The sequence below is a fragment of the Rhinatrema bivittatum genome, chromosome 2 (assembly GCF_901001135.1).
Source record: "Rhinatrema bivittatum chromosome 2, aRhiBiv1.1, whole genome shotgun sequence".
Classification (NCBI taxonomy): domain Eukaryota; kingdom Metazoa; phylum Chordata; class Amphibia; order Gymnophiona; family Rhinatrematidae; genus Rhinatrema; species Rhinatrema bivittatum.
The window spans coordinates 392,972,635-392,998,203 of NC_042616.1; the positions used below are offsets into that span (position 1 = coordinate 392,972,635).

General features: G+C 44.9%; 1 protein-coding gene across 7 annotated transcripts in view; it reads right to left on the reverse strand.

Moving 5' to 3' along the window:
- Positions 1-25,569, reverse strand: part of ATPSCKMT (ATP synthase c subunit lysine N-methyltransferase) — a 147,335-nt gene that overhangs the window by 68,768 nt on the left and 52,998 nt on the right. For 6 of the 7 annotated variants that reach the window (XM_029590028.1, XM_029590031.1, XM_029590029.1 and 3 more), the window contains one exon: positions 14,720-14,770. The exons of the other annotated variant lie outside the window; for it this stretch is intronic. In XM_029590028.1, the coding sequence (XP_029445888.1) occupies positions 14,720-14,770 (51 nt within the window). The remainder of the gene's footprint in view (positions 1-14,719; positions 14,771-25,569) is intronic. 7 annotated transcript variants of the gene reach the window in all.

Below are 25,569 nucleotides of genomic sequence, written 5' to 3' on the forward strand. Positions count from 1 at the left end.
TGCCAGCAGTTGAAGAAGGATTTATGCCCTTCCACACAGAGAGGTCATGCCTTGCCAGTCCACCTCAAAGTTAACACAGTCCCTCCTTATTTCACCACCGGCAGCTTCCAGATTCCTCACAGCATTACAGCGGGGAAAAAAACAGTCAGCCAACTCACTCTATATTGCACAGTTTTTGAATGCTTTTCTCAGGAGAACAAAACAGCATATTTCTTTTCCTGCTGATAGACAGCAGCAACACCAAATCATGACCGAGTTTACAAAATAGCTCATTCCCGTCGGTTTTGGAGGCAACTGATTGCACATACCTAGTAATCAGGCCACCAGTTGGGAGTGAGTCCTCTTTCCACAACTGAAGGGCTTCCGTTCCCTCAATATGCAAGTAATCTGCAATGCTAGAGGTCTTATAATTGATGATGTACAATGCTGACGCCCCAGTACTTGCAGTTCTACAATCCAGCAGTGTCTGGATCTTTTGTTCCAATTACTCCTCAAAATTAGCTAATACCTACCTGTACAGTAGGGAAAGCAGGAGGCGTGGTCATATCTTCCTGGGTCACTTGAAGATTGGTGGCTGGCATCCAGGCCCTTGGAGGTTGTTGGCATTCCCCAAACTGATGTGAGGAAATACTTTGGGGGATTTAGGGCCACAGCCAGAATCTCCCTGCTCCTAGCATAAATCACTGGTGGGGACTGATGTTGATGCCGGTACTGATAAAGCAGAATCCTTCGCTTTCAACAAATGAGGGGAGTTAGACAATGATCCATCTTCATGACCTCTAGGAGTGCTCAATGTCATGGAAGAATGATGCTTCCTCAATGTTAATGCACTGCAGTTTCATGGACCAGACTTACTTTTCCAAAGAGTTTCTCCATGACCCGAAGGTGGGAATGATGTTCTTTAGGCATCATCTTCCTGCATATGGAACTCTTGACACAGTGGTTGGCCCCCAAGCAAAGCACATATATATATATCATGGGAATCTGTGATAAATATGATGGGCCCAATTCAGCCGCATCCAGCTAAGTAACCGGATATAACATATCCAGCTAATATCCGCACACAAATCGCTACTTAGCTGGATGTTATATCCGGCTAAGTTAGACCAGCTGTAACTGGATAAGTAGCGCCATCCTGATCTGCCCACTTACTAAGCTGCTAAAAGATAGCCGGATAAGTGACTTATCTGGCTATCTAGCGGCTGCTGAATATACCCGGATCAGTAGGGAGTCTAAGCCTGCCAGTCCAAGAAGAAGATCCCAGGAATAGCACTCCAGCTGGGAGCTCAAACTCTACCAGCCCAAAAAGAGGATTGCAGGAGGTATAAGCAGGGAAGGAGGGGGAGTAAATGGGGAGGGTTGTACCTACCACCAGCCCTCCAGCCAGATATACACACACACAGCCTGCCACCCCTTCCAGCCACACACACACACATACTGCATGCTACCCCCTCCAGCCACATAGTCACAAACCCCAGGCACAAACAGTGCATCTGAGTGGGGTGGGGTGAGGAGAGCCACAAGCAAACACCTTGCCATCCCCCTTCAGGCACATACACACACCCTTCCATCCCTATCAACCACTACTCTTATCTCCACTCCCCTCTAACTATGTATACACAACCTACCACCCTCATACTAGTCACATACACACACTGTGCAGTACAGTGATTTATGCCTTATTTCAATTTATGCTGTGAAAATACCAATACACACCTATTTTGGTACCCCAGAAAACCCCCTAATTGCATGAAAAATAACCCCCTAAATTTGCATTTTATAAACCCTAGAATCAGAAGCCTGAGATATAAGTAATGTACAAGAAGAAAACCTTTTCAGAAAAAATAATGCTCAAGAACAAGAGGTCAAGGTGTGACCGAGAGGATAGGCTTAAGAGCAATAACAGGAGGGGGTTGATGATGTCATCAGCCTAGATGGCCATCTGAGATTTCTCTCCTGTCCTCAGAAAGTCCTAACGGCATTTATTACTAGCCTGCATAGAAATTTTGGTGCCTTAAATTGCTCAATTGTATAGCTGAAAGAGCGGTAATGTCTACCCAGAAGAAAACTGTCAATCTGAAACAGTTTTCCTTCTCAAAATTCGGTGAAGAGTTGAGCAGCATAGATGGAGATTCGGGGCCTACAAACGCATCTGGCATGTTACAAGGGAATGTTGGGACCTCACAGCCTCAGTCTGCAGAATCTGACTTACCTTCGCATGCCAAGTTCTGTGTGTGGTTCTGCACCTTCATAAAGATATCCGCAATAACAAAGCTGAGATGGTGGCCTTAATGTCGGAGCTCCGAGAACAATTACTAGAGATTGGGTGGTGCGTGGATGAGCAAGGCGCAACTCTTGATGCACACAAACTCCAAATCGAAGGCCTTCAGAAGCAGTGCTCGGCACTCCGTGATGATAACTCACTCTCTGAAAAGCCAGAAGATATTGAGAACAGGTCCAGGCAGTGTTAATCTCCATTTCCAAGGAATATCGGAGAGCTCTGGATTGTAAAGGCTTAATCCAGCAATTCTGTGCCTTTCTGATGGACTCTGAGGAGGCCTCAGCCTTCCCACGCCTAGATGACATTGCTATTATGCGGGCTTATCGGGCCTTAGGCCAGTGCGTCGGTGATTGTCCACACGATATTGTATGTTTCTATTCTTATGCTGCAAAGGTGCAGATATTTACCATTGCCAGGAAAAGGAGGATTTGGACCTGAGATACCCATCAATTCACCGTTTTTGCAGATCTTTCAGTGGTCACAAACCACAAGAGGATGAAGATGCGGCCTGCAAAATTGATCCTGCGAAATGAGAACTGCATATATAGATGGCTATTCCCTTTTGGTCTACAAGGGGCCACATATAAAGCAAAATCATTGTTTGAGGCGGAGGCCATTTTGAAAGACCTGGGATTTGTGATAGCAGCTTCCAACGCTCCCTCTAATGCAGCATTGATGCGCCAAGAAGATCATCCCCACTGGCAGCGGGTGGAAAAAGAGGATCGCCGACTTCAGCATAATTTGGGTAGAATTACTCCTCTCTGGGACATTGTGACTTGAGTACAGTTGCTAGTTCACTTTAACGTATTGACTTCTCTTGCCAAGTTCTGTTTTGAAGAGCTGTGGTGTTTTCTGGGCTTTTCAATTTATACTGTGTAATAGGGCTTCCGGAGGGGGGCAGGAGATCTCAAGGTCCCATGGCTTTCCCCCAGTTTCATTATTGCTCAGGTTTGCGCAGTTTCTATTGTGGAAGGGTGGGGGGGGTTGGGGAGGGGGTAGTTTTATACAGGGTCACCTCAAGGGTTGGCAATACCTGGGCAGTGCAGTGCGGCAATTTTTGCTTCACTGGGTAAGGTGTCTCAGAACTCCCTTTACTATTATAGTGCAATTTCTTTTTATTGCTCCTTGGGTCTTTTGGAGGCTATTGGGATCCCTTTTTGTTGTTTTATTTTTGCACATCAGTTCTACTAATTCCTAGATGGCATCTTTTAAGCTATTTCCCTGAATGTGAAGGGATTAAACACTTCCAGAAAGAGAAAATTGTTATATTCAGACTTGCTTGACCAGAAGGTCTCATTTGCCTTTATTTTTATTTATTTTATTTCTTTAGATTTATATTCTGCTTTTCGCACTTCAAAATGGATTACATTCAGGTACTGTAGGTATTTCCCTATCCCCAGAGGGCTTACAATCTAAGTTTGTACCTTCATTCAGAAGACCCATCTGAAGAGGAGGCATGAGTATTTTAATGGCCTTTACCCAGAAGAGTTTTTGCCGCCATATCTCTGGGTCATAAGTATGCAGGGGTGGGTATACTTTTTTCCGCCCAATTCACTTGCCATATCAAACAGAGATATGAGGATCCTCATGGCAGGAATATTTTGGTTATCATAGAAGTAGGGGGTGAAATTCTCACTTTAGTTAATATATATGCTCCCAACACTGACCATGGCCCTTTCTTTTTTATCAGTCATTCTGGATGCCAAGGATACCTCCTTGGTTGATGGTCAAATCCCTAAATTGTGAGCTGGCCTGATTTAACCTGATCAAAATGAATATTCTTCTTTATCTGCTGTACTTCTTCCCGCTTCTGCCTTGCAGGGTCCCCCATGATGATCTTTGATGAGCTACATAGTAAAACAGCTAAATTTGCCTGGCAACATTGACTGCTAGATCAAACTTAGCTCTCTGTGGCAACCCAAACAGTAGGGTGATATGACACTCCCAAACTTTTGTTACTATTATTGGGCCACTAGATTGCAGTGCCTGAAATCCTGGTTTCAGTTGGGGAGGGGATATTCTGCTTGGGTCTACTATGAAAGGGACCTATTGGGAGACTCAAGTCTACATTCTTCTTTTTCTCTCTCTCTCCTCCTCTCTTGTTCAGACAGTTTGTCGGTGTAGTTCCCTGGCTTACATGGTTGGAATGTGGAGGAAGGTTTTCTGGGACCTTGGCATTGCTGATGAAAAACTACTTCCTCTCTCTCCTATTTTTCAAACCAGGTCTATCTAGACCCATATTCTTGTGGGGTTATTGGGGCTGGGCGAGGGAGGGCTTGATGTTTACAGCGTAATTTTGGGATGATTCAGGGTTTAAGTCCTTTGATGATCTAGAGCAGTGGTTCTCAACCTTTCTAATGCCGTGACCCCGAAATACAGTTCCTCATGTTGCGGTGACCCCTTGCCCCGCCCTTGCCCCGCCCTCGCAGGGCGAGGGCGGGGTGAGGGTGGGGCTTTGGTCATATGGGGGCGGGGTTATGGATGGGGTTGGATTTTAGTGCATACTTATTTATTATGACATTTATAAACAGAACCACCATTCCTCATAAAACAATAAAATTAAGAAACATAAAGCATCAGTTATAATAGTAAAACCATACTAATAAAAGAATATTTTAAAATTACTGATAAATAGAATTTCTATTAATTAAAATCATATACATGCTCCTCAGAAGAACTCTCCCAAGCCTTCAATAACGTAAGTGAAAACCTCGACCTCACCAACCAAGATAATGCTCTCCTGTCATGGGATAAGCTTACTGCTGACATAGCCAACAACATCTGCCCCACCATCCACAAAGTAATAAACCCCAACCAAACAGAAAGAAAACCATGGTACACCTGCGAACTCAAAAAATTAAAACAAGACCTTAGAGCCAAAGAACGCTCCTGGCGAAAACAACCCACCCCCACACTCAAAGTAGCCTACAAACACACCCTACACCTATACCGACAAGCAACACTCCACGCCAAACGTGACTTCTATGCAGCAAAAATTCACAGCTACAAATTCAACCCTACCGCCCTATTCTCCTATGTAGCAGAACTCACAAAGTCCACCACTCCTTCCCCCCAGGAAGATAATAGCATAGAGAAATGCAATAAACTAGCAGATCACTTTAAAAACAAAATCACCAACATTCTCAATCGTCTCCCCCCCAAACCCACTCACATCGACCTCCCACCCACCACCAACAACATTAACCTCACATCCCTTGATCTCACCACTACGATGGAAGTCAACGCCATCCTAAAAAAGATGCGGCCAGCCACCCACATCGCCGACAACATCCCATCTAAACTCCTCCTCACTATCCCTTCCGTCATAGCAAGACCGTTAGCGGATATCATAAACTGCTCCCTTACCTTCGGGACGGTTCCCGACCCGCTTAAACTCGCCATCGTAAAGCCCCTACTAAAAAAGCCCACCCTCGACCAAAATGATCCAGCAAACTACAGGCCCATCTCCAACCTACCTTTTATTTCTAAAATTCTGGAGAAAGTGGTCAACACACAACTTACCGACTTCCTAGAAGATAACAACATCCTCCACCCCGCCCAGTACGGCTTTCGCAAAAACCGAAGCACGGAAAAGCTCCTACTTGCAATAACAGACACCATCCTAAAAGGCATGGACCACGGCCAATCATACATTCTAGCCCTCTTAGATATCTCAGCAGCTTTTGATACGGTGAACCACAAAATCTTAATATCACGCTTAGCAGAGATAGGCATCTCTAACACAGCCCTATCATGGTTCTCCTCCTACCTTGACCACAGAAAGTACTTAGTCAAACTTGATAAATCCGAATCCACACACATTCCTCTTTCACAAGGCGTACCCCAGGGCTCCTCCCTTTCCTCCACCCTCTTTAACATCTACCTTCTCCCTCTTTGCCACTTATTATCCAAACTGGGACTAAAATTCTTCTTGTACGCTGACGACGTACAAATACTTATCCCCATCCAAAACTCCCTCAACGAAACCCTGCACTTCTGGGAGACATGCCTCACATCTATCAACGCCCTCCTTTCCAACCTACACCTTGCACTCAATACTTCAAAAACTGAAATCCTAATTATTACTAATCAACCCAGCTTATCCATTCACCAACTGCAACAGAACACTTCACAAAATCTCACACCTCCGTCCACTGTCAGAGATCTAGGAGTTCTCTTAGATACACAACTTAGCTTCAAATCCCACATCAAATCACTCCTAAAAGGGGGCTTCTATAAACTCCAAACCCTCAAAAAACTTAAGCCTCTCCTCCACGCACATGACTTCCGTACCGTTATGCAAACCACTATACTATCAAAACTTGACTATTGCAACTCACTGCTAATAGGCCTTCCAGCTTCCACAATCAAACCCCTCCAAATCTTACAAAATGCCATGGCTCGCATCCTTACAAACTCAAGAAAGACTGATCATATTACTCCCATATTACAAAACCTCCACTGGCTACCAATCACCTATCGCTCTCAATACAAAACACTTACTATCATACATAACACGCTATATAAAAATAACTCCCCCTGGATCGAAGATATGCCACACTTCCACCAGGCCAACCGTCCTACCAGAAACTCCCTTGCGGGCACCCTCCACACCCCTTCACTCAAAATTGCTCACCTCACAAACACCAGAGCGAGAGCCTTCTCCATCGCCGGCCCCACCCTTTGGAACTCCCTCCCCACCGAGCTCCGACTAGAACCTTCACTTAATCAATTCAAAAAAGGAATCAAGACCTGGTTATTTAAACAGGCCTATCCCAACGCCTCTCAACCCTAGCATTTGACTTCTCCTCAACACTCATTATTTCCCTCTCCCTAGTACAGTGTCCCCCCGCCCCCCTACACACCCTCCCTCCCTCACCACCCCATCCATTTTATGGCTTCCTGATATTCAGTCACCACCTCTCCTTCCCATCGCCACCACCTGCCCCCTTGTACAGTTCCTACCCCACCCCGCCTCCCCTATGCGCTTCATCCCCCACCCCGCGCTACCCCCCACTCTGTCGCCTCTTGTATATAATTAATTTATGTCCAACCTGGTTAACCACATGTAATCTCATTTAATAACTGTGGCGCCCGTTGGCTATACAGTAAAGTTGTCACCTTTTAACTTCCTATCCTTCCTCCATCTATCATTGTAATTTCCTTTCTCAGTTGTCTGTAAACCGACATGATGTTTTTTTTTTACGAATGCCGGTATATAAAAGTTATAAATAAATAAATAAATAATTTCCCACACACCAATAATATTTCAAAACAGCACATATATCAAATAACACACAATAATTAAAACTAATAAGGATTTTAAAAAGCCCCTGCTGTCCATACATGGGAGCTCTTGATTTCCAGTCACCCTGATATTGTCGAGGATTAGGAGGTTATCCTCTCTCTCTCACACATACACTCACATGTCCATTCTCTCTCACACATACACTGTCACATACTTACACATTCATGCTCTTATACCCACCATAACCTCTCACTCTCACAGACACTGATACACTCTCAGGGTGTAAGACACTCTCCCCCCCCCCCCCCACTCACACACACACACTCTTACTCCCCTGGATTTTCTCATACACACTCATGCTCTCACTCTTACTGGCTCCCTCACAACCTCAGAGCCTCTAAGATAAAACTCTATGCAGCAGAAATAATGCTGAATGTTGAGAATTGTGTTGTGCAGACTAATCTGGAAAATGCACTAATTTCTACATGAGTCATAATGAATCAGTCCTCAGCTGCAGGCATCAATTGATTATCCTGGCTCCCTTTATGTTTGCCAAATACAGTTCATGTGTAACAGCAATCCTAATTCTCCACCAGATCAAGCTGATTTCACATCCCACTTCATACTTTGTCACCTCCAGCTGAGTCAAACAATTAATCTAATTACTGCCACTGCTGCCACGTGGCTATTGGGGAGGCACTGATTGCTGCTATTGGCACTGAAGCCCATTCTGCTGCCTCCTCTGTGCAGGCCCCGTGGGTTTCCACTTCCTCCATGTTGATCTCGTACATTGTGAGATCCGCCATAGAGAAAGTGCTACTCTTGCACATTCCCAAAGATTACATGTGCCAATCAGTAAAAAGTATTTATTTTTACATCTGCTTCCCTTTCTAATTTTTTGCCATTTCCTTTTATATTGCTTTTTTTCTATTTCTTTTCTCTCCACCTGTCTTCTTCCCTCAAACACACAGTCAGGTTCTCATTCTCACATGCATTTCTCTCTCACACACACATACACAGGCTCTCACTGGCACAGGCTATCTGAGTCTCACACACAGGCTCTCTCACACCCCCACATGCTGCCTTGCTCAAGCACAGGCTCTCACTCTTACATGCTGTCTCTTTCACACACACAGAGGCTCTCACATGCTGTCTCTGCAAACACACACAGTCTCTCAACTCATCTCATACTCGCACACACCTCTCTCTCACCTCTGGGCCTCTTCTTTACGGGTTGCCACAGGATGGGCTCTGCAGTGGCCCTAGTCTTCCCGGCCCCGCTGCTCCTCTTCTGCACGCGGCTGAAGCGCCTCTTCTACCCACGCGGCTGACGCGCCTCCGGCAACATTTGTCTTCCGGGGCAGGGCAGGCAGGAAGGCAGTAGGAGGAGCACCTGCAGTGGCTGATACACCTCCTTCCTGCCTGCGCGGCTCCAGCAACATACGTCACTGCGACGCGCTACCTTTTTGGGCCATGTCTCTTCTCTTTTGGGGTTGGAGGAGGCAGGTCGCCAGCTTCGCCCCGCCTCCCCGCAGCAGCCGTGGCGCCACGGACCGGCAAAAAACCCCAACGGCCCGGTACTGGTCCGCGGACCGGTGGTTGGGGACCTGCTTTAGGCGCAGGGCCGGTGCAAGGGTATTAGGCGCCCTAGGCGAACCGTCAGCTATGCCGCCTCCACACACAATTAACTTACATTGTGCATTAATGAAAATAACGAAGTCTGTATTTATAACAGAACACTTATTTGACATTTTTATGCCATGTAAACCATTGAGATGATTTGTCTTATCGACGGTATAGAAACTCTTTTATAAATAAATAAATAAAAATATATAAAATAAACATAAACCAAAGCTATACTTGTTGCTCAAACAAAAAAAGCAGACACATCACATAATATTAAATAATTAAAATGGCAGTCAATCAAGAAAAATGAACTTAAAAAGCCATCTTTACTTACCCCCTCCAGCAGCTCTCTTACTCTTCTTCCATGCAGGCTGTAGTACACACCAGAAGCAGCAGTAGTGGCTAAGCTCTATACCAGGGGTCAGGAACCTTTTTGGCTGAGAGAGCCATAAACGCCACATATTTTAAAATGTAATTCCATGAGAGCCATACAATATGTTTAAAACTAAATACAAGTAAATGTGTGCATTTTATGTAAGATCACACTTTTAAAGTACAATAAGTCTCTGAAAATATTACACCAGGCCTTAAGACACCAATACATCTCCTATTAGGAAAACGGACCAAGTCAGGCTGCTATAGAGTCCTACACAGAAACAACACACCAGCAGAAAACCTCACCTGAATCACGTGCTGTCCCTCATCTAACATAGAATAAAGAGACCAAAACGCATAACAAGAAGCATGCAGAAAAAACTGAATTGGAAACTGCAACAAGCCAGAGTCTCTGTATGCAGTGTAACAAAGGAAAAAAGAAACATCACACATCCTTATAAAACAAATCAAGAAATATAAAATCATCAGCAGTAAAACTGTACTAACAAAAAGAACATATTTCGAAACAGCTGATGAGTGGAATATCCAATAATTAAAAACTCATATAAAACATTTCCAGATACCAACAAAATATTTCAAAATAGCAGACACAAAGACCCAGTAATGAAAAATAATAAGGATACAAAAATTTTTTTGCTCTGCATACCTGGGAACGTTTGATATCCAGGTGTCCTGAGATTGTTCTGAATTAGCAGGAGGTGGGGTGGTTTGCTTGGAACTTTCTCCTCTCTCAGTCACATACCAGCGCTCTCTCTCACACTGGCTCTCAATGACACACCTATACACACATGCTCTCAGTACTCACATATACACGTTTTTTCTCTCTCATATAGGCTCTTAATTACACATTTACACACATGCTGTCTATCTTTTCACGCTTACACACACACACAGGCTTTCAATCACATAAATACATGCTGTCTTTTTCTCTCACACACAGACTCTCATTCACATGCTTACAAACATGTCCTCTCTTTCTCTCATTTACACACAGGCTCTCAATCACATACTCACATGCTCCGTCACCTAAATCAGCTCTCAATCACACACAGACACACATGATCTCTCTCTTACTTATACACACAGGCTCTTAATCATACATACACATGATTTCTCTCACACACAAAGGATCTCAATCATACACACATACTCTTTCACACAAACTTACACATACAGGTTCCCAATGGTAAACTTACATTCATGCTCTCTCTCTCACAGGCAGGCTCTCAATCACAGACATACTCTCTTTCACATACACAGGCTCTCAATCATTCACATACATGCAATCTCTCACTCACACACACAGGATCTCAAACACACATGCTTGCTCGCTCATTCACTCTCTCTCTCCCCCACCCCGGGAACTCGCGGCAGCAGCAGCCTCCTCCCAACGCTAACCTCTTCATTTTCAGCCCTCGCGGAGGCGGAGTCCCATCGGCCGCGGTTGAAACTCCATTTTCCTCCGAGCCGCGCTGCAGTCTTCTTCCCGTCGGACACTAGCGTGGCCTCTTCTTCCCGCGCAGGCACCCGATGCTCTCCACTTCCTCTTCCGGGCCGCGGGAAGAAGAGAGCATGCCGGTGCCGCTGAGTCAGCGGTGCCGGCGTGCTCTCTTCTTCCCGCGGCCCGGAAGAGGAAGTGGAGAGCATCGGGTGCCTGCGCGGGAAGACTCCCGCGCAGGCACCCGATGACTCCAGCGCTGGCACCCGGCTGACTCCAGTCGTGCCCGGCGTGCTCTCTTCTCCTCCCCCCCCCCCCCCCCGGCCCGGAAGAGGAAGTGGAGAGCATCGGGTGCCTGCGCGGAAGAAGAGACCACACTAGCGTGGTCTCTTCTTCCCGCGCAGGCACCTGATGCTCTCCACTTCCTCTTCCGGACCGCGGGGAGGCGGGAAGAAGAGAGCACGCCCGGTGCCGCTGACTCCAGCTGTCCTGCCGCGTTCCGCCCGGGCTGACAGCAAAGGACTCACATGCTTGAAAGCGCGGCTCTCTTAATTTTACCGGGGCAGTGCCGCCCCCGGGAAGCTGGCGCCCTAGGCGACCGCCTAGTTCGCCTAGTGCTTCCGCCGGCCCTGTTTAGGCGACCCCTGCGTTTTGGTCGTTCGACCCCCGCCGGGGTCGCGACCCACAGGTTGAGAACCGCTGATCTAGAGGATGAGTTCAAGTTGGATGATAGCTCAAGAACCCTGTAGCTTCAGCTGTGCCAGGAGTGTGTCGTGTTTGGTTGGGGTGTCACAGCCTTTTTGAATGCCCAAACCGATGGCATCCTTTTTTATTGATTTAGTTGCGCAGTTAAGAGGTATCTTGATAGTGTATCGGGGTATCCTGCTGACTAAGTTTGGGGATAGTACTGATCCCCGACTTATTGCTAAATGGAATGATGATTTCAATCTTGCACTGACCGGCGCATAAAAGTTCCATTTGCACTAAAAAAGTAGAATTGATGTTGCACAGGACCTATCACATGCCTTGCTATTTTGCAGACATATACAGGCTAAAATTTTGACTATGTGACCCCAATTTTATAGACCCTACACTGGCTACCTATCATCTGTTGGATCAGGTTTAAAATTCTATGTCTGACCTTCCATGCCTTCACTCTGTTTTCTCGCTATAACTCTCAAAACTCTTGATTCCTTACATTTCATCTTGTACTCCATACAAAAGCATCTCCTGTACCTTCCTCACCCTTCAGTTATCAGACTAGAGGTTACCAGAGAATCAGCATTTAGTTGAGCCCCAGCTCCCTGGCATGCCGTCCCCACTAGACAGAAGTAAACCATGAAATTTTGAAAGGTGGTTAAAACATGACTAGTCAGGTCTTTGATTATTAAACTTTCTATCTCAGTGGGGAGAAAGCATCAGCATTCACCTGTGTGCTGTCTTCCATCTGCAGCCTCCTTCGCTACAATTACCTTCGAGTCACCGGGGGAGGGCGTTTCCCCTTGTGACATCTCCCTGGGACATAAAGCGAAGCATGCAGCGATGCACCGCCGCCAGCACCAAAACCACTCACTAAAGGGGCGCGCCCCTTATCACACTTTTACAATTTGATCTCCAATGTAACTTATTTCATTGATTTCTTCCACTAATGGGTAAGAAGAGGAAAGGCTCCTTTAGGACCCTCCCCTCAAGATCTTCCCTGCCTCCCTCAACAACTCAGCCCACACTGGAAGTGTTTCAATTCACAAGCCAGGGTGTTTCGGGCAACGAACTTGGACCAGATGGTTCCGTTCCTTTGGAAGTGTTGACCTCCCTTAGTCCCAATGGACCTGTCCCACCTAGGATTAGGAGCCCTAACCAGATGGATTTTCTGGATAATGCCCCAGTACAGGAAGACTCTGTTTCAATTGTCCAGAGAGGAGCGTCCCTTCAAGGATTATTTGGCTCCTCTGCACCTTCTAGCCATCCAGTTATGCCAGTCCCTATAACTCTGGATTCTTTGTGGGTTGCTATCACTAAGTTGGAAGCCACCTTGTCGTCTAGGATAGACTCTATGCTGAACTCTGTTGGGAACATGTCAGTGACTATAAGTGATCATTCTCAGAAGATACAAGATCATGCTGAGAAATTAAAAATTTTAGAAAATAAGATTTTGTCTATTTCTGTGCAGAACACCAATATAATGAGAGATAATCTTATTCTACATAGAAGATTGGAAAATGTAGGAAATTTTGTTAGAAGATGTAATCTGAGATTTTCCTAGGTGTTCTATTATACCCCCTATGGAGATGCTAGGGAGATTCTTTCAGGAACTCCTTGGTCTCTCCAAACAATCTTTTCCTTCCATTATTAAAGCTTTTTATCTGTTTTCTCTCTCTAAGTTAATGGATAGAGTTCAAAATGATTTTGTTATTAATGATAGAGCTACTCTCTTAGTGGAGTTTTTGAAAGGATCCAATAAACAACTTATATTGAAATCTTTCTTTAATTTAAAAGAATGTTCTTTTTTTGGTCATAAAATTTCAATTTTTTGTGATGTTACCAGAGATACTCAACAGTGTCGCAAAGCATTTCTTGCTAGGAAGCAGAGGATACTGGAAATAGGTGGGTTCTTTCAATTGAAATTTCCCTGCAAATGTATTCTTAAATATCAAGGCAACAGATATGTTTTCTACGAAGTAGCTCAGCTGGACAATTTCCTGAGTAATAAGGAGGTTTCCAATGTTAATAGTGGTATCTGTTAGCATAATAACTTAGGTCCTTAAGAAGTAATAGGCTTATTGTGGTGATATTTAATTATTTTATTTTTTATTTTCTCTCCCATTTGTGGTTTGAGTTTTGCCAAAGGCAAGCAAAAGATGAAATAGATGTATTTGGTGCATATGACTTTGTGCTAAACATTTTTGTTTTTTTATCTCCTGAGAAGATGGAAGTGAATAGGAACCTCCTTATATTTATTAGATAAGAACATGCCATACTGGGTCAGACCAAGGGTCCATCAAGCCCAGTATCCTGTTTTCAACAAGTACCCAAAAACTAAATCTATTCCATGTTACCGTTGCTAGTAATAGCAGTGACTATTTTCTAAGTCAACTTAATTAATAGCAGGTAATGGAGTTCTCCAAGAACTAATCCAAACCTTTTTTAAACCGAGCTACACTAACTACACTAACCACATCCTCTGGCTACAAATTCCAGAGTTTAATTGTGCATTGAATGAAAAAGAACTTTCTCCGATTAGTTTTAAATGTGCCACATGCTAACTTCATGGAGTGCCCCCTAGTCTTTCTATTATCTGAAAGAGTAAATAACCGATTCACATCTACCCGTTCTAGACCTCTCATGATTTTAAACACCTCTATTGCTAGAAAAGGCTGCTGTATTAAACATTTCAAGTGAAACTCACCTTTAAGTGCCATCATATTCCATGTTTCTATAAGTATGGTATTCAAGTTCCAGTTTTTCAGATTGTTTGGGGTATTTTTTCTGTTGCTGTATATTGAGTGGGTCTGATTTGACTATTTATGCAAATCATCTGCCTGATCTCCAGATACAAATGCCTATATGTGGCTTGCTGGAAAGCTTGGAGCATGCTTGCACTGGCCCAACAGCAACTTAATACAGAATTGCTTTCTATTCTCACCTGTTTCATTTGGGAGTTGATGTCATAGTGTGACAAAGATCTGAGTAACATAAAAAATAATAAACAAATGGAACAAAACAGACTTACCATCTGAGGTACTCCAAAAATGACAACATTTGTGTACTGGGAAAAACTGACCTGCCAGGAGAAAAAAATGAAAAGTCAAAACTGTTATATTTTTCAGCTTGGGCAGGCTGAAAACAGGAGAAGTACATCAATCAGGAAAGTGACGTCAACAGATTTTCTTGAGAAAATCGTTTATTTAGAATCTGAAAAAGCATTTTCATTTTCTGTTTTGCTTGTTTTTGCAGTACACATTTTGTCATTCATAGAGAGATGGCTTCAGGAGCATACTGGGAAAGAGAAGAGCAACAAGTGACCCGATGACATGTGTGTATTCATAAAGTAAAAAAACTGTGTTAGTCTAAGAAAAATGATACTTGTTCAAAGAACACCAAAGTTCTTGGACAAAACTGTAAGTTTAATAAATGTTTTAAAAAGACCAAAAAAATAAGAAAAATCATTTTTGAAAAATGAGAAGAGAACAGTGAGAGAGGGACAGTGACCGGGAGACCCACCCCCTCCTGACGTCATCCCAGCCAGCGTCGAGCTGGTAAATGGCGCCTTTTCAGCAGGCATTATCCTGAGGGGGCTGCTCACCATCATCGGGCACTCTCCAACAACACACACTGAAGAGAAAAAGACCAAAAAAATAAGAAAAATCATTTTTGAAAAATGAGAAGAGAACGGTGAGAGAGGGACACTGACCGGGAGACCCGCCCCCTCCTGAAGTCATCCCAGCCAGCGTCGAGCTGGTAAATGGTGCCTTTTCAGCAGGCGTTGCGCGCCGAAGGGGCGCGACAAAGGGACACTGCCCTTTGTGCATCCCTTCGTGCAATCCGCAGTGCCAGATTTTCATTTTAACTTCTATTAATGTTCCTCTCTTTTGTTAACCATCTCAAGGTTTTAGTTTTATCCCTTGTTAACAATTTCCTTATTATAAATGTTCAATGTATTTGACAACGGAAACATATTTCCTGCATTTTGTGTCTGAATGTAAACCAATGTGATGTGTAAAATCGAACACCGCTATATAATAAATAAATAAAATGTCATGCAGGCCAGTCATACTCACCATGCAACAGAGGCACCTAGTGGCTTAATTTAGCAGGCTTCTGGAAGGAGTTCTAGGATGTGGCCACTGGCTGAGGACTGTCATTGCTATAACTAGGCTAAAGTAAGTTGGGAGGGGATATAAAACAGGGCAAAATTCCTCAGAGAGTTACAACTAAAGGCTCATGGCAGGAGATCCACCACCCAGTTCCAATTGAGCTGGATGTCCCTAAAAGCAGAAATAAACTACTGGACAAAAAGTTTTAAAAGTTTTAAAAATAAAATAAATAAATAAATAAATACAAATATCACCCTTGTATTCAACTACTTTGTTCTTTGAAACACATTTTGAGGATTCTTACATTAAAAAAGTAAAGAAATTGACAGGCTAATATGACTGTTTCCAAGCTTATTCTCAAGAATAAGCACCATAAGAATTTGCCAACAACTTTTCACTATTTTCCAAAACTTCACTGAAAAACTGTAGCATAACAAAATCAGTATTATCATCTTTTTATTGGTTAATTCAGTTGACAATTAAACAAAGTCAAAGAAAAATTAACCACTGGGTTGATTGTTTTTAGGTTGGTTTTTTTTTAAGAATATTACTGTAAACGAGGAGTACCCAACCCATCTCCCTGAAGGTCAAACATGTATGGTTTTCAGGATACCAAAAATATAGAATTCTATATGTACGAGGAATTTTCAGTATCAATATCCTGAAAACCAGCCTGGCATCTGGCCATCAAGGACCAAAACTTAACAGCCCTGCTGAAAATGAACATTTACTGAGGCTGTGATTTTGAAAACAGCACATCCTTTAAAAAAGGGCCTCTTTTTTTTTTTTTTTTTTAACTGTTATTTGCAGCATGGTGCTGTGACAGTGGGAACCTGGTTTCTAATGCTATTACTGACATGAATTCATGCAGAGACATACTTAAAAGTAAAATCTGCAGTAGTCCTATTAAGTACCCATAGGGCATACATATACACCTGCTGCCTTCACCTATCATATCCTCCACACCTGAGACTGCACAGCTCTCACATACCAGCACTTTAGTGGTGCATCCAGCACTGCAGCATCCTCAATCCAGCTAAGGGAGCAACCAAAAAATTTCCTTTTGTCCTACTCTGGGGGAGATGGGGAGGGGGAAAAAGGAGCTGGCCATGATGGCCCAAGTATTATCTGAGGAGATGACCAATCAGAAATAGTTGCAGAAATCAGGGAGTTTCTAGAACTTTGACTTGGTCACATTGAGCATGCCCAGCATGCTCTATACCACAAGTCCACGAGGGGTCCCTCTTCAGTCTTATAACATCGAATTGAAAATCTGATTAATTTTTTTGATTGGGTGACTAAATAATTGGTTCGAGGAAGAAGGCTCGATGTCATCTACTTGGATTTCTGCAAAACTTTTGATACAGTCCCGCATAGAAGACTTGTGAATAAAAGTAGAAGCTTGGGAGTAAGCACCAAGGTGGTGGCGTGGATTACAATCTGGTTGATGGACAGAAGACAGCATGTAATGGTAAATGGAACCTACTCTGAAGAGAGAACAGTGTTAAGCGGAGTGCCATAAGGATCGGTGATGGGACCGGTTCTGTTCAATATCTTTCAGGTCAATCCAGTAACAAGCGGTAGGAAGAGCTGCGTTAGTGCCCGGCGCACCCGCCGTTGCCACACGCACAGTGCAGCTCACTTACCGCTCGATCCTGTATGTAAATAGCTTGCAAATGCAAGCCGCGTCTAAGAAGCATCCATGAAGCATTAGGCCCGCGCAACCCGTTTTACTGTATAGAGCGCTATACAGCACCTATACAGCAACCTGGGTGCGCGGGCCTAACGCTTCACGGACACGCTGGTATCTGTCATGCCATGACGCCAAACGTCGTGACTTCACGTCTTGAGCGGCCCAATTGCACGAACGGGGGCCGCTTTCGCCCGTGCAGGCGTCCATCTTTGCGGGCAGCTGGAGGCAGGGAGCCGCGGTCATCCTAGTCGATGTCCGTCTCCGGAGGGGGGCTGCAAAAAAAGTAAGTCGCTTCGTCGCTTTACATTGCCAATCCTCTCTCCCCTCCTCCCGGAGCAAGGCTGCTTTTCGCGCCTTGCCTCGGGAGGAAGGGAGAGGGGATTGGCAGTCCCGAGCGTAGGATTGCCCGTCCTCTCTCCCTTGCAACTTTTTTTTTCGACCTAAAACGCGAAAGTCTCCTGTGCTTTAATATTATGCTTTAGCCCTATGACTACCCAGAGCAAGGCTCATAAATGTTTGTCTAGCTGCACGAGGTTTCCCTGTTTAATTTATAATGGGGGGGCGATTGGGATTCCTGAGTAAATCCACGCTCTGCCTCTAATTTTCATCTTATTTCTGTTATAAGTTATTATTTTATTTCTTTATTCTTGCTGCCTAGAAAGATTGAGTTGGGACCCAGAATTTGAGTCTCGGTGAAAGGTGCAATAGTCAAGCTAGAAATAGTTGCATCAGTCAATAAACCATTAGTAACCTCGCTTGTGTCCAAAGGGAAGGTGTTTTTGTATTGTTTTGCTTTCTTGCAGTAGTTTTCCCGATGTCTGATCAGTTTTGAATGGCATAACTTCTGACAAACGTAAAACCCTTGAAATTATTATTTTACGCAATGTGTTTATTCTACTTGCATGTGAATGGAAAGGGGAAAGGGAATGGGAAAATTGTTTTTGTTGCTTCGGGAGGAGGGGAGAGGACTGGGGCTGCCCCGGAGACCAGCACCCGTGGACGCGGCCAGGGCAGGTGAGCGGGGGCTGGGGGAAAGTTTGCCGCCTACCCTTACCCCGCCTCTAACACAGGGGTAGGAGTAGGCGGTAAGTTAGCAGGTTAAACGCGCGGCAAAACAGCAGGGTAAAAAAGCGATAGTCGGGGCGCGCGTTACTGGATGGTAGGGAATAGCTAATTCGATCGTTTACATGCAATATATATGCCGCGTGCGGAAGGGGTTGCCCGGGGATTTAAGGACGTGGTAAGAGTAGGTTAAAGGGGATTGGGGATCGCAGGAAGGGCTAACGCGGCCGGGAAGTGAGTAGAAAGCGGGTTAGGAATGGGGAAACCGCGGACGCACTTTACAGGATTGACCTGTTTGTAAGCAACATTGTGGAAGGGATAGAAGGTAAAATTTCTAGAGAACTAACTTCTTGCTGACCTTGGAGAAGACGTTATAGGTAAGCAACTCTGCTTTCTCCGAGGACAAGCAGGATAGTAGTCATCACACATGGGTGAATCCCTAGCTATAGGCTGTTCCCCAACACAAAAGGGGACGACAAAACACCCCAAAACAGGTGCCGACAGGTACAACAACAAGGATTTTGTTGATAACAGAAGAGGGTAACAGCCTGAAAACAAACAACAGGCCCTAGGCCATAGAGTTGGGTTCTACACCTCAAACAAGTTCCAAAGGACAGATTAGCCAAACCTACTATTGCATCGGCCATCCCTATCAAGCAATAGTGAGATAAGAATGTGTGAAGAAAACTCCATGTCGCAGCGACTGAGGGGGGATATGATAGAGATGTTTAAAATCATGAGAGGTCTAGAATGGGTAGATGTGAATCGGTTATTTACTCTTTCGGATAGTAGAAAGACTAGGGGGCACTCCATGAAGTTAGCATGGGGCACATTTAAAACTAATCGGAGAAAGTTCTTTTTTATTCAATGCACAATTAAACTCTGGAATTTGTTGCCAGAGGATGTGGTTAGTGCAGTTAGTATAACTGTGTTTAAAAAAGGATTGGATAAGTTCTTGGAGGAGAAGTCCATTACCTGATATTAAGTTCACTTAGAGAATAGCCACTGCCATTAGCAATGGTAACATGGAATAGACTTAGTTTTTGGGTACTTGCCAGGTTCTTATGGCCTGGATTGGCCACTGTTGGAAACAGGATGCTGGGTTTGATGGACCCTTGGTCTGACCCAGTATGGCATTTTCTTATGTTCTTATGTTCCTCCATGGGAACTTCTCACAGGTGGGTCACCGACACTGCCATGGCTCTAACAGAATGAGCCTTGATATGGCCCCCAAGATGCAGTCCACCTGGGCATAACAGAAGGAGATGCAGTCTGCTAGCCTATTCGATAGCGTCTGTTTGGCAACGGCAGTGCCCAACCTATTTCTACCAAAAGAAAAAAAGTTGGGTGGACTATCTATGGGCTTCTGTCTATTCTGAATAGAAGGCTAAGGCTCTCTTGCAGTCCAAACTGTGCAGGGTTTGTTCGCCTTGGTGCGAATGAGGCCTGGGAAAGAATGTTAGCAGGATGATGGACTGATTAAGATGGAAATCCATCACCACCTTAGGCTGAAACTTAGGGTGCGAACGCAAGACCACCCTTCATGAATAAGTCACTAAAGCGTGGGGGCTCGCTGACCCTATGTGCTGAAGTGACCGCCAACAAAAAATATGACCTTCCAGGTCAGGTACTTCAGGCCACAGGAGCGTAGCGGCTCAAAGGGAGCTTTCATCAGCTGAGTTAACCCCACATTGAGGTCCCAAGACACAGTGGAAGGCCTTAAGGGAGGTTTCAACTGAAGCAGGCCCTGCATGAAATGTACAACTAAGTGCTGTACAGAGATGGGCGTACCATCTACACCATGGTGGTATGCACCAATTGCACTCAGATGAGCCCTAATGCAATTGGGTCTGCAAGTCAGCTTCCGACAAATGTAGAAGGTAGTCAAGCAGTTTTGTGTAGGGCAGGAGAAAGGATCTAGGGCCTTTTGCTCATTCAACATGGAAAACCTTCTCCACTTCACTCCATAGGACTTTCTATTGGAAGGCTTTCTAGAAGCTACAAGGACCCAAGCACATCCTCTGAAAGATCGAGCAGTTGTAGGATAAACCACTCAACATTCAGGCTGTAAGCAACAGGGCCTGGAGGTTGGGATGTCTCAACCTGCCTCGATTCTAAGTGATGAGATCCAGGGAAGTCCCCAGATTGATCGGTTTCCAGATGGATAACTCCCTCAGGAGTGGAAACCAGACCTGTCTCAACCAATAAGGGGCTATGAAAATCATAGTCTCTTTGTCCTCACGAAGCTTCAAGAGCATCTTCGCCAACTGTGGAGTTGGAGGATATGCATACACAAGATCCTAGCCCCAATGTTGGGCTGGTTTGCCACCCATCCTGAACAGGGAGCAGAATTGAGGGACCTTTCTGTTCCAAGGGACTGCGAAGAGCTCCACATTTGGGTTTCCCCAGTGGTGGATGATCCGATTCGCAACCACTTGGTCCAGAGACCATTCGTGGGAGTTTGAAGGCATGACTCAGTCTAACAGCTAACACATACTTCATTCTGGAAAGGTACGTGACTGAGTACAATCCCATGGGACAGGGCCCATGACCACAACTGAACCGCTTCCTGACAGAGGAAGTACAAACCTGTACCCTCCTGCTTGTTGACCTACCACATCGCTTCTTGGTTGTCTGTTTGATTCTGGACAACTTTTTTGGACAGCCGATCTCTGAAAGCCCATAGTACATAGCTGATCGCACGAAGCACCAGGAAATGTATTTGGCAACAATGTTGCTAGGAAGACCAGATCCCCTGAGTGCTGAGTCCATCTACAGGAGCTCCCCAGCCCAGGGTGGATGCATGTGTAGTTAGGACAATTTGGGTAGGAGACCTTTGAAAAGCGATCCCCCGTTCCAGATTTGAAAGTACCCACCACCAGGACAAGGAGTCCTGGAAGAGTGAGGTGATTTGGATGTGTTCCTCAAGGCTCTGAGCAGTCTGATGCCACGGTGATCTCAGGGTCAACTGGGCATCTCACATGAACAAGCGTGCCAAGGGAGTGATGTGAACTGTCACAGTCATGTGGCCCAACAATCTCATCGTGCTATGCTGATAGCTGCTGGTTCTGTTGAATCTCTGCAGCGATGGTCATCAAATTGATGGCCCTTTGTCAAGGCAGGAAGGCCTTGGCCTGAACCATGTCTAGTAGGGCTCCTATGAAGATCAATTGAGATGACAGGCTGAGAAGGGACTTGGGGTACTTGATGATTAACCCTAGTGACTCCAACACCCCGATGGACAAGCGCATGGGCTTGATGGTCCTTGCCTGAGAGATGCTCTAGACCAGCCAATTGTCCAGATAAGAGAAAACATGCACTACCATCCTGCAGCGATGTGCTGCCACCAGTGCTAGGCATTTTGTAAAGACTCGTGGGGCCGACACAAGCCCAAAAGAAACATGCAGTACTGGAAATGCTGTTTCCCCACCACAAATCTGAGATACTTCCAGTGACTTGGGAAGATCTCGATCTTCCCAAGTCACTGGAAGTGGATGTATGCGCCCTTCAGACTGAGGGAGCAAAGCCAGTCTCAGAAAAGGGATCAAGGTGCCCAGGGAAACAATCTTGAACTTTTTCTTTTTGAGAAATCTGTTCAAGGTCCTTAGATCTAAGATGGGACGGAATCCTCCTGTTCTCTTTGGAATCAGGAAGTACCTGGAATAAAATCCCCAACCTCTTTGCCCTGGTGGAATGGGCTCGACCACTCTGGCTGTCAGGAGAGAGAGCTCAGAGACCTTCTGATGCTCTGCCAGGCCCCAAAATGGGCTCAGGGAGGGGGGGGTGGCAATTTGGTGGGGCATCCAAAAGGTCTAATTGGTATCCTTGACAGGTGATGGAAAGAACCCACTGGTCTGAGATTACACTGGGCCACTTGCTCACCAAGAACCACAGCCTTCCCCTGACCGGTGGATCCATCACCCTGGGTAGGGATGTCTGGACTATGCTCCCTGAGACCCAGTCAAAATCCTATCTGGAGTTGACTGAGGTGCCAGCTGGGCCTTAAGAGCTCTGATGCTACTGATGGGCGCAAAACGATGGTGGATAGTATTTCCTCTAGCGAAAGAAAGACTTCTTCTACCTCGATCTCGCCAACTGCCTTGATGAGCAGATCGGGTCTGGAGTGCTGGTGGAGAGTTGCTGAAGGATCTCATGAGGGTCCCGAAGCTGTGCACTGCATCCTTCACCTTATCTCCGAACAGATTCTCTCCAGTGCATAGCACATCAGCGAGCCTTTCCTGCAACTCTGGTCTGAGATCCGAAGCCCACAGTCATGCCATTCTGCAGGCACAGATTCCCGCTACAGAGACCCTCAATGCCATTTCGAAAACATCATAGGTCACACGGATCTTGTGTTTTTCACACTCCAGGTCCTTCTGCACCAGTGACATGAGGATGTCCTGCTACTGCTGCAGCAACTGCTCGACCACCTCCTGCTCTTGCTTCCAGATGTCCCGCGAGTACTGGCTCATGTAGAACTGGTAGGAAGCTATGTGGGCAATGAGCATAGTTCTCTAAAATACCTTCCTCCCAAGAGTATCCATTGCTCTGTGATCTTTCCCCAGGAATGCAGAGGAATGGATCTGAGAATACTTGTCTTTCTTGAGAGCAGATTCGACTATCACTAATTGGTGGGGCAGCTGGCACTCATAAAATCCGGGAACCTTCTGGATGAGATATACCGTGTCCATCTTCTTATTTACAGGAGGCACTGTGAGGGGGTATGCCCAGATTCTCAACAGCAACTCCTTAAGGATGTCGTGGACTGTGACCACCAAGACTTCTTTAGGAGGCTCCACAAACTAAAGGATCTCAAGCATTTTGTGCCTGGCATCCTCCTCAATTAGCAACTGAAAAGGGGTGGCTTCAGCCATCAACTGGATAAAATCTGCAAAGATCCTCAGGTGGGGACCTCCTTCGCTCCTTCAAAGGAGATGGGTCTGAGTGGAGACCATTAGAGGAATCATCCGCCCAGGGGTCATAGGCCTCCTCATTTCCACTGTCATCAACTGACGATGGGGCTCTGTGTGTTCTGCTTTCACCTAGTGATATTGGCACCGACGGTATTGGATGGGGGAGCCACAGACCTCGGCATCTCAGCCTGCCTGGGGGAAGCTTCCTGCTCTGAGGAACTGGCCACAATCACCGGATCGGCAGGGGAGGATACGTTGCCCTGATGGGCACAGACACTATCCTGGGAACTGATGCTGGCTGGAAAGCAGAAAGTCGCTCAGCAGTGCATGGTTCGGAGAAATGTATCCTTGAAGGATTCTAATGAAACAGGAGAGTTAAGGCATCCCAACAGAGAGGTTCCAATAAAAACAAATGTAGTCCATGTGCCTATATGTATAAAATCACCGAAGCTAATGATTTCCAAATTATCCCTAACAACTGAAAAGCAGACAAAAAACACACTTTGAAATGCCTGTATGCCAATGCTAGAAGTCTAAGTAGTAAGATGGGAGAGTTAGAGTGTATAGCAGTAAATGATGAGATTGATATAACTGCCATCACAGAAACTTGGTGGAAGGAGGATAACCAATGGGACAGTGCTATATCAGCGTACAAATTATATCGCAAGGATAGGGAGGATCAACTTGGTGGGGGTGTGGCATTTTATGTCCAGGAGGGAATACAGTCCAACAGGATAAACATCATACAAGAGACTAAATGCTCAGTAGAATCTATATGGGTAGAAATCCCATGTGTGTTGGGTAAGAGTATAGTGATAGGAGTATACTACCGTCCACCTGGACAAAATGGTCAGACAGATGATGAAATGCTAAGAGAAATCAGGGAAGCTAATCTATTTGGCAGAGCAGTAATAATGGGAGATTTCCTTTACCCCAATATTGACTGGGTAAATATAACATCAGGACATGCTAGAGACAAAGTTCCTGGATGTAATAAATGACTGCTTCATGGAGCAATTGGTTCAGGAACCAAAAAGAGAGGGAGCTATTTTAGATTTAACTCTTAGTGGAGCGTAGGATATGGTGAGAGAGGTAACAGTGGTGGGGCCACTTGGCAATAGTGATCATAACATGATCAAATTTAAACTAATAACTGGAAGGGGGACAATAAGTAAATCGACAGCTCTAACACTAAACTTTCAAAAAGGAAACTTTGATAAAATGAGGAAAATAGTTAAAAAAAAAAAAAAAAAACTGAAAGGAGCAGCTGCAAAGGTTAAAAGTGTTCAACAGGCATGGACATTGTTTAAAAATACAGTCCTAGAGGCGCTGTCCAGATGTATTCCATGCATTAAGAAAGGTAGAAGGAAGGCAAAACAATTACCATCATGGTTAAAAGTTGAGGTGAAAAAGGCTATTTTAACAAAAAAAAATCCTTCAAAAAATTGGAAAAAGAATCCATCTGAAGAAAATAGGATAAAACATAAGCATTGTCAAGGTAAGTGTAAAACATTGATAAGGCAGGCGAAGAGAGAATTTGAAATGAAGTTGGCCATAGAGGCAAAAATTCATAAAAAAAACTTTTTTAAATATATCCGAAGCAAGAAACCTGTGAAGGAGTCGGTTGGACCATTAGATGACAGAGGGGTTTAAAGGGGCTCTTAGGAAAGATAAGGCCATTGCAGAAAGACTAAATGAATTCTTTGCTTCTGTGTTTAATAATGAGGATGTTGGGGAGATACCAGTTCCGGAGATGGTTTTCAGGGGTGATGAGTCAGACAAACTGAACCAAATCACTGTGAACCGGGAAGATGTAGTAGGCCAGATTGACAAACTAAAGAGTAGCAAATCACCTGGACCGGATGGTATGCATCCTAGGATACTGAAAGAACTAAAAAATGAAATATCTGATCTAGTAGTTAAAATTTGTGATCTATCATTAAAATCATCCACTGTACCTGAAGACTGGAGGGTGGCCAATGTAACCCCAATATTTAAAAAGGTCTCCAGGGGTGATCCGGGAAACTATAGACCAGTGAGCCTGACCTTCAGTGCCAGGAAAAATAGTGGAAACTATTCTAAAGATCAAAATCATAGA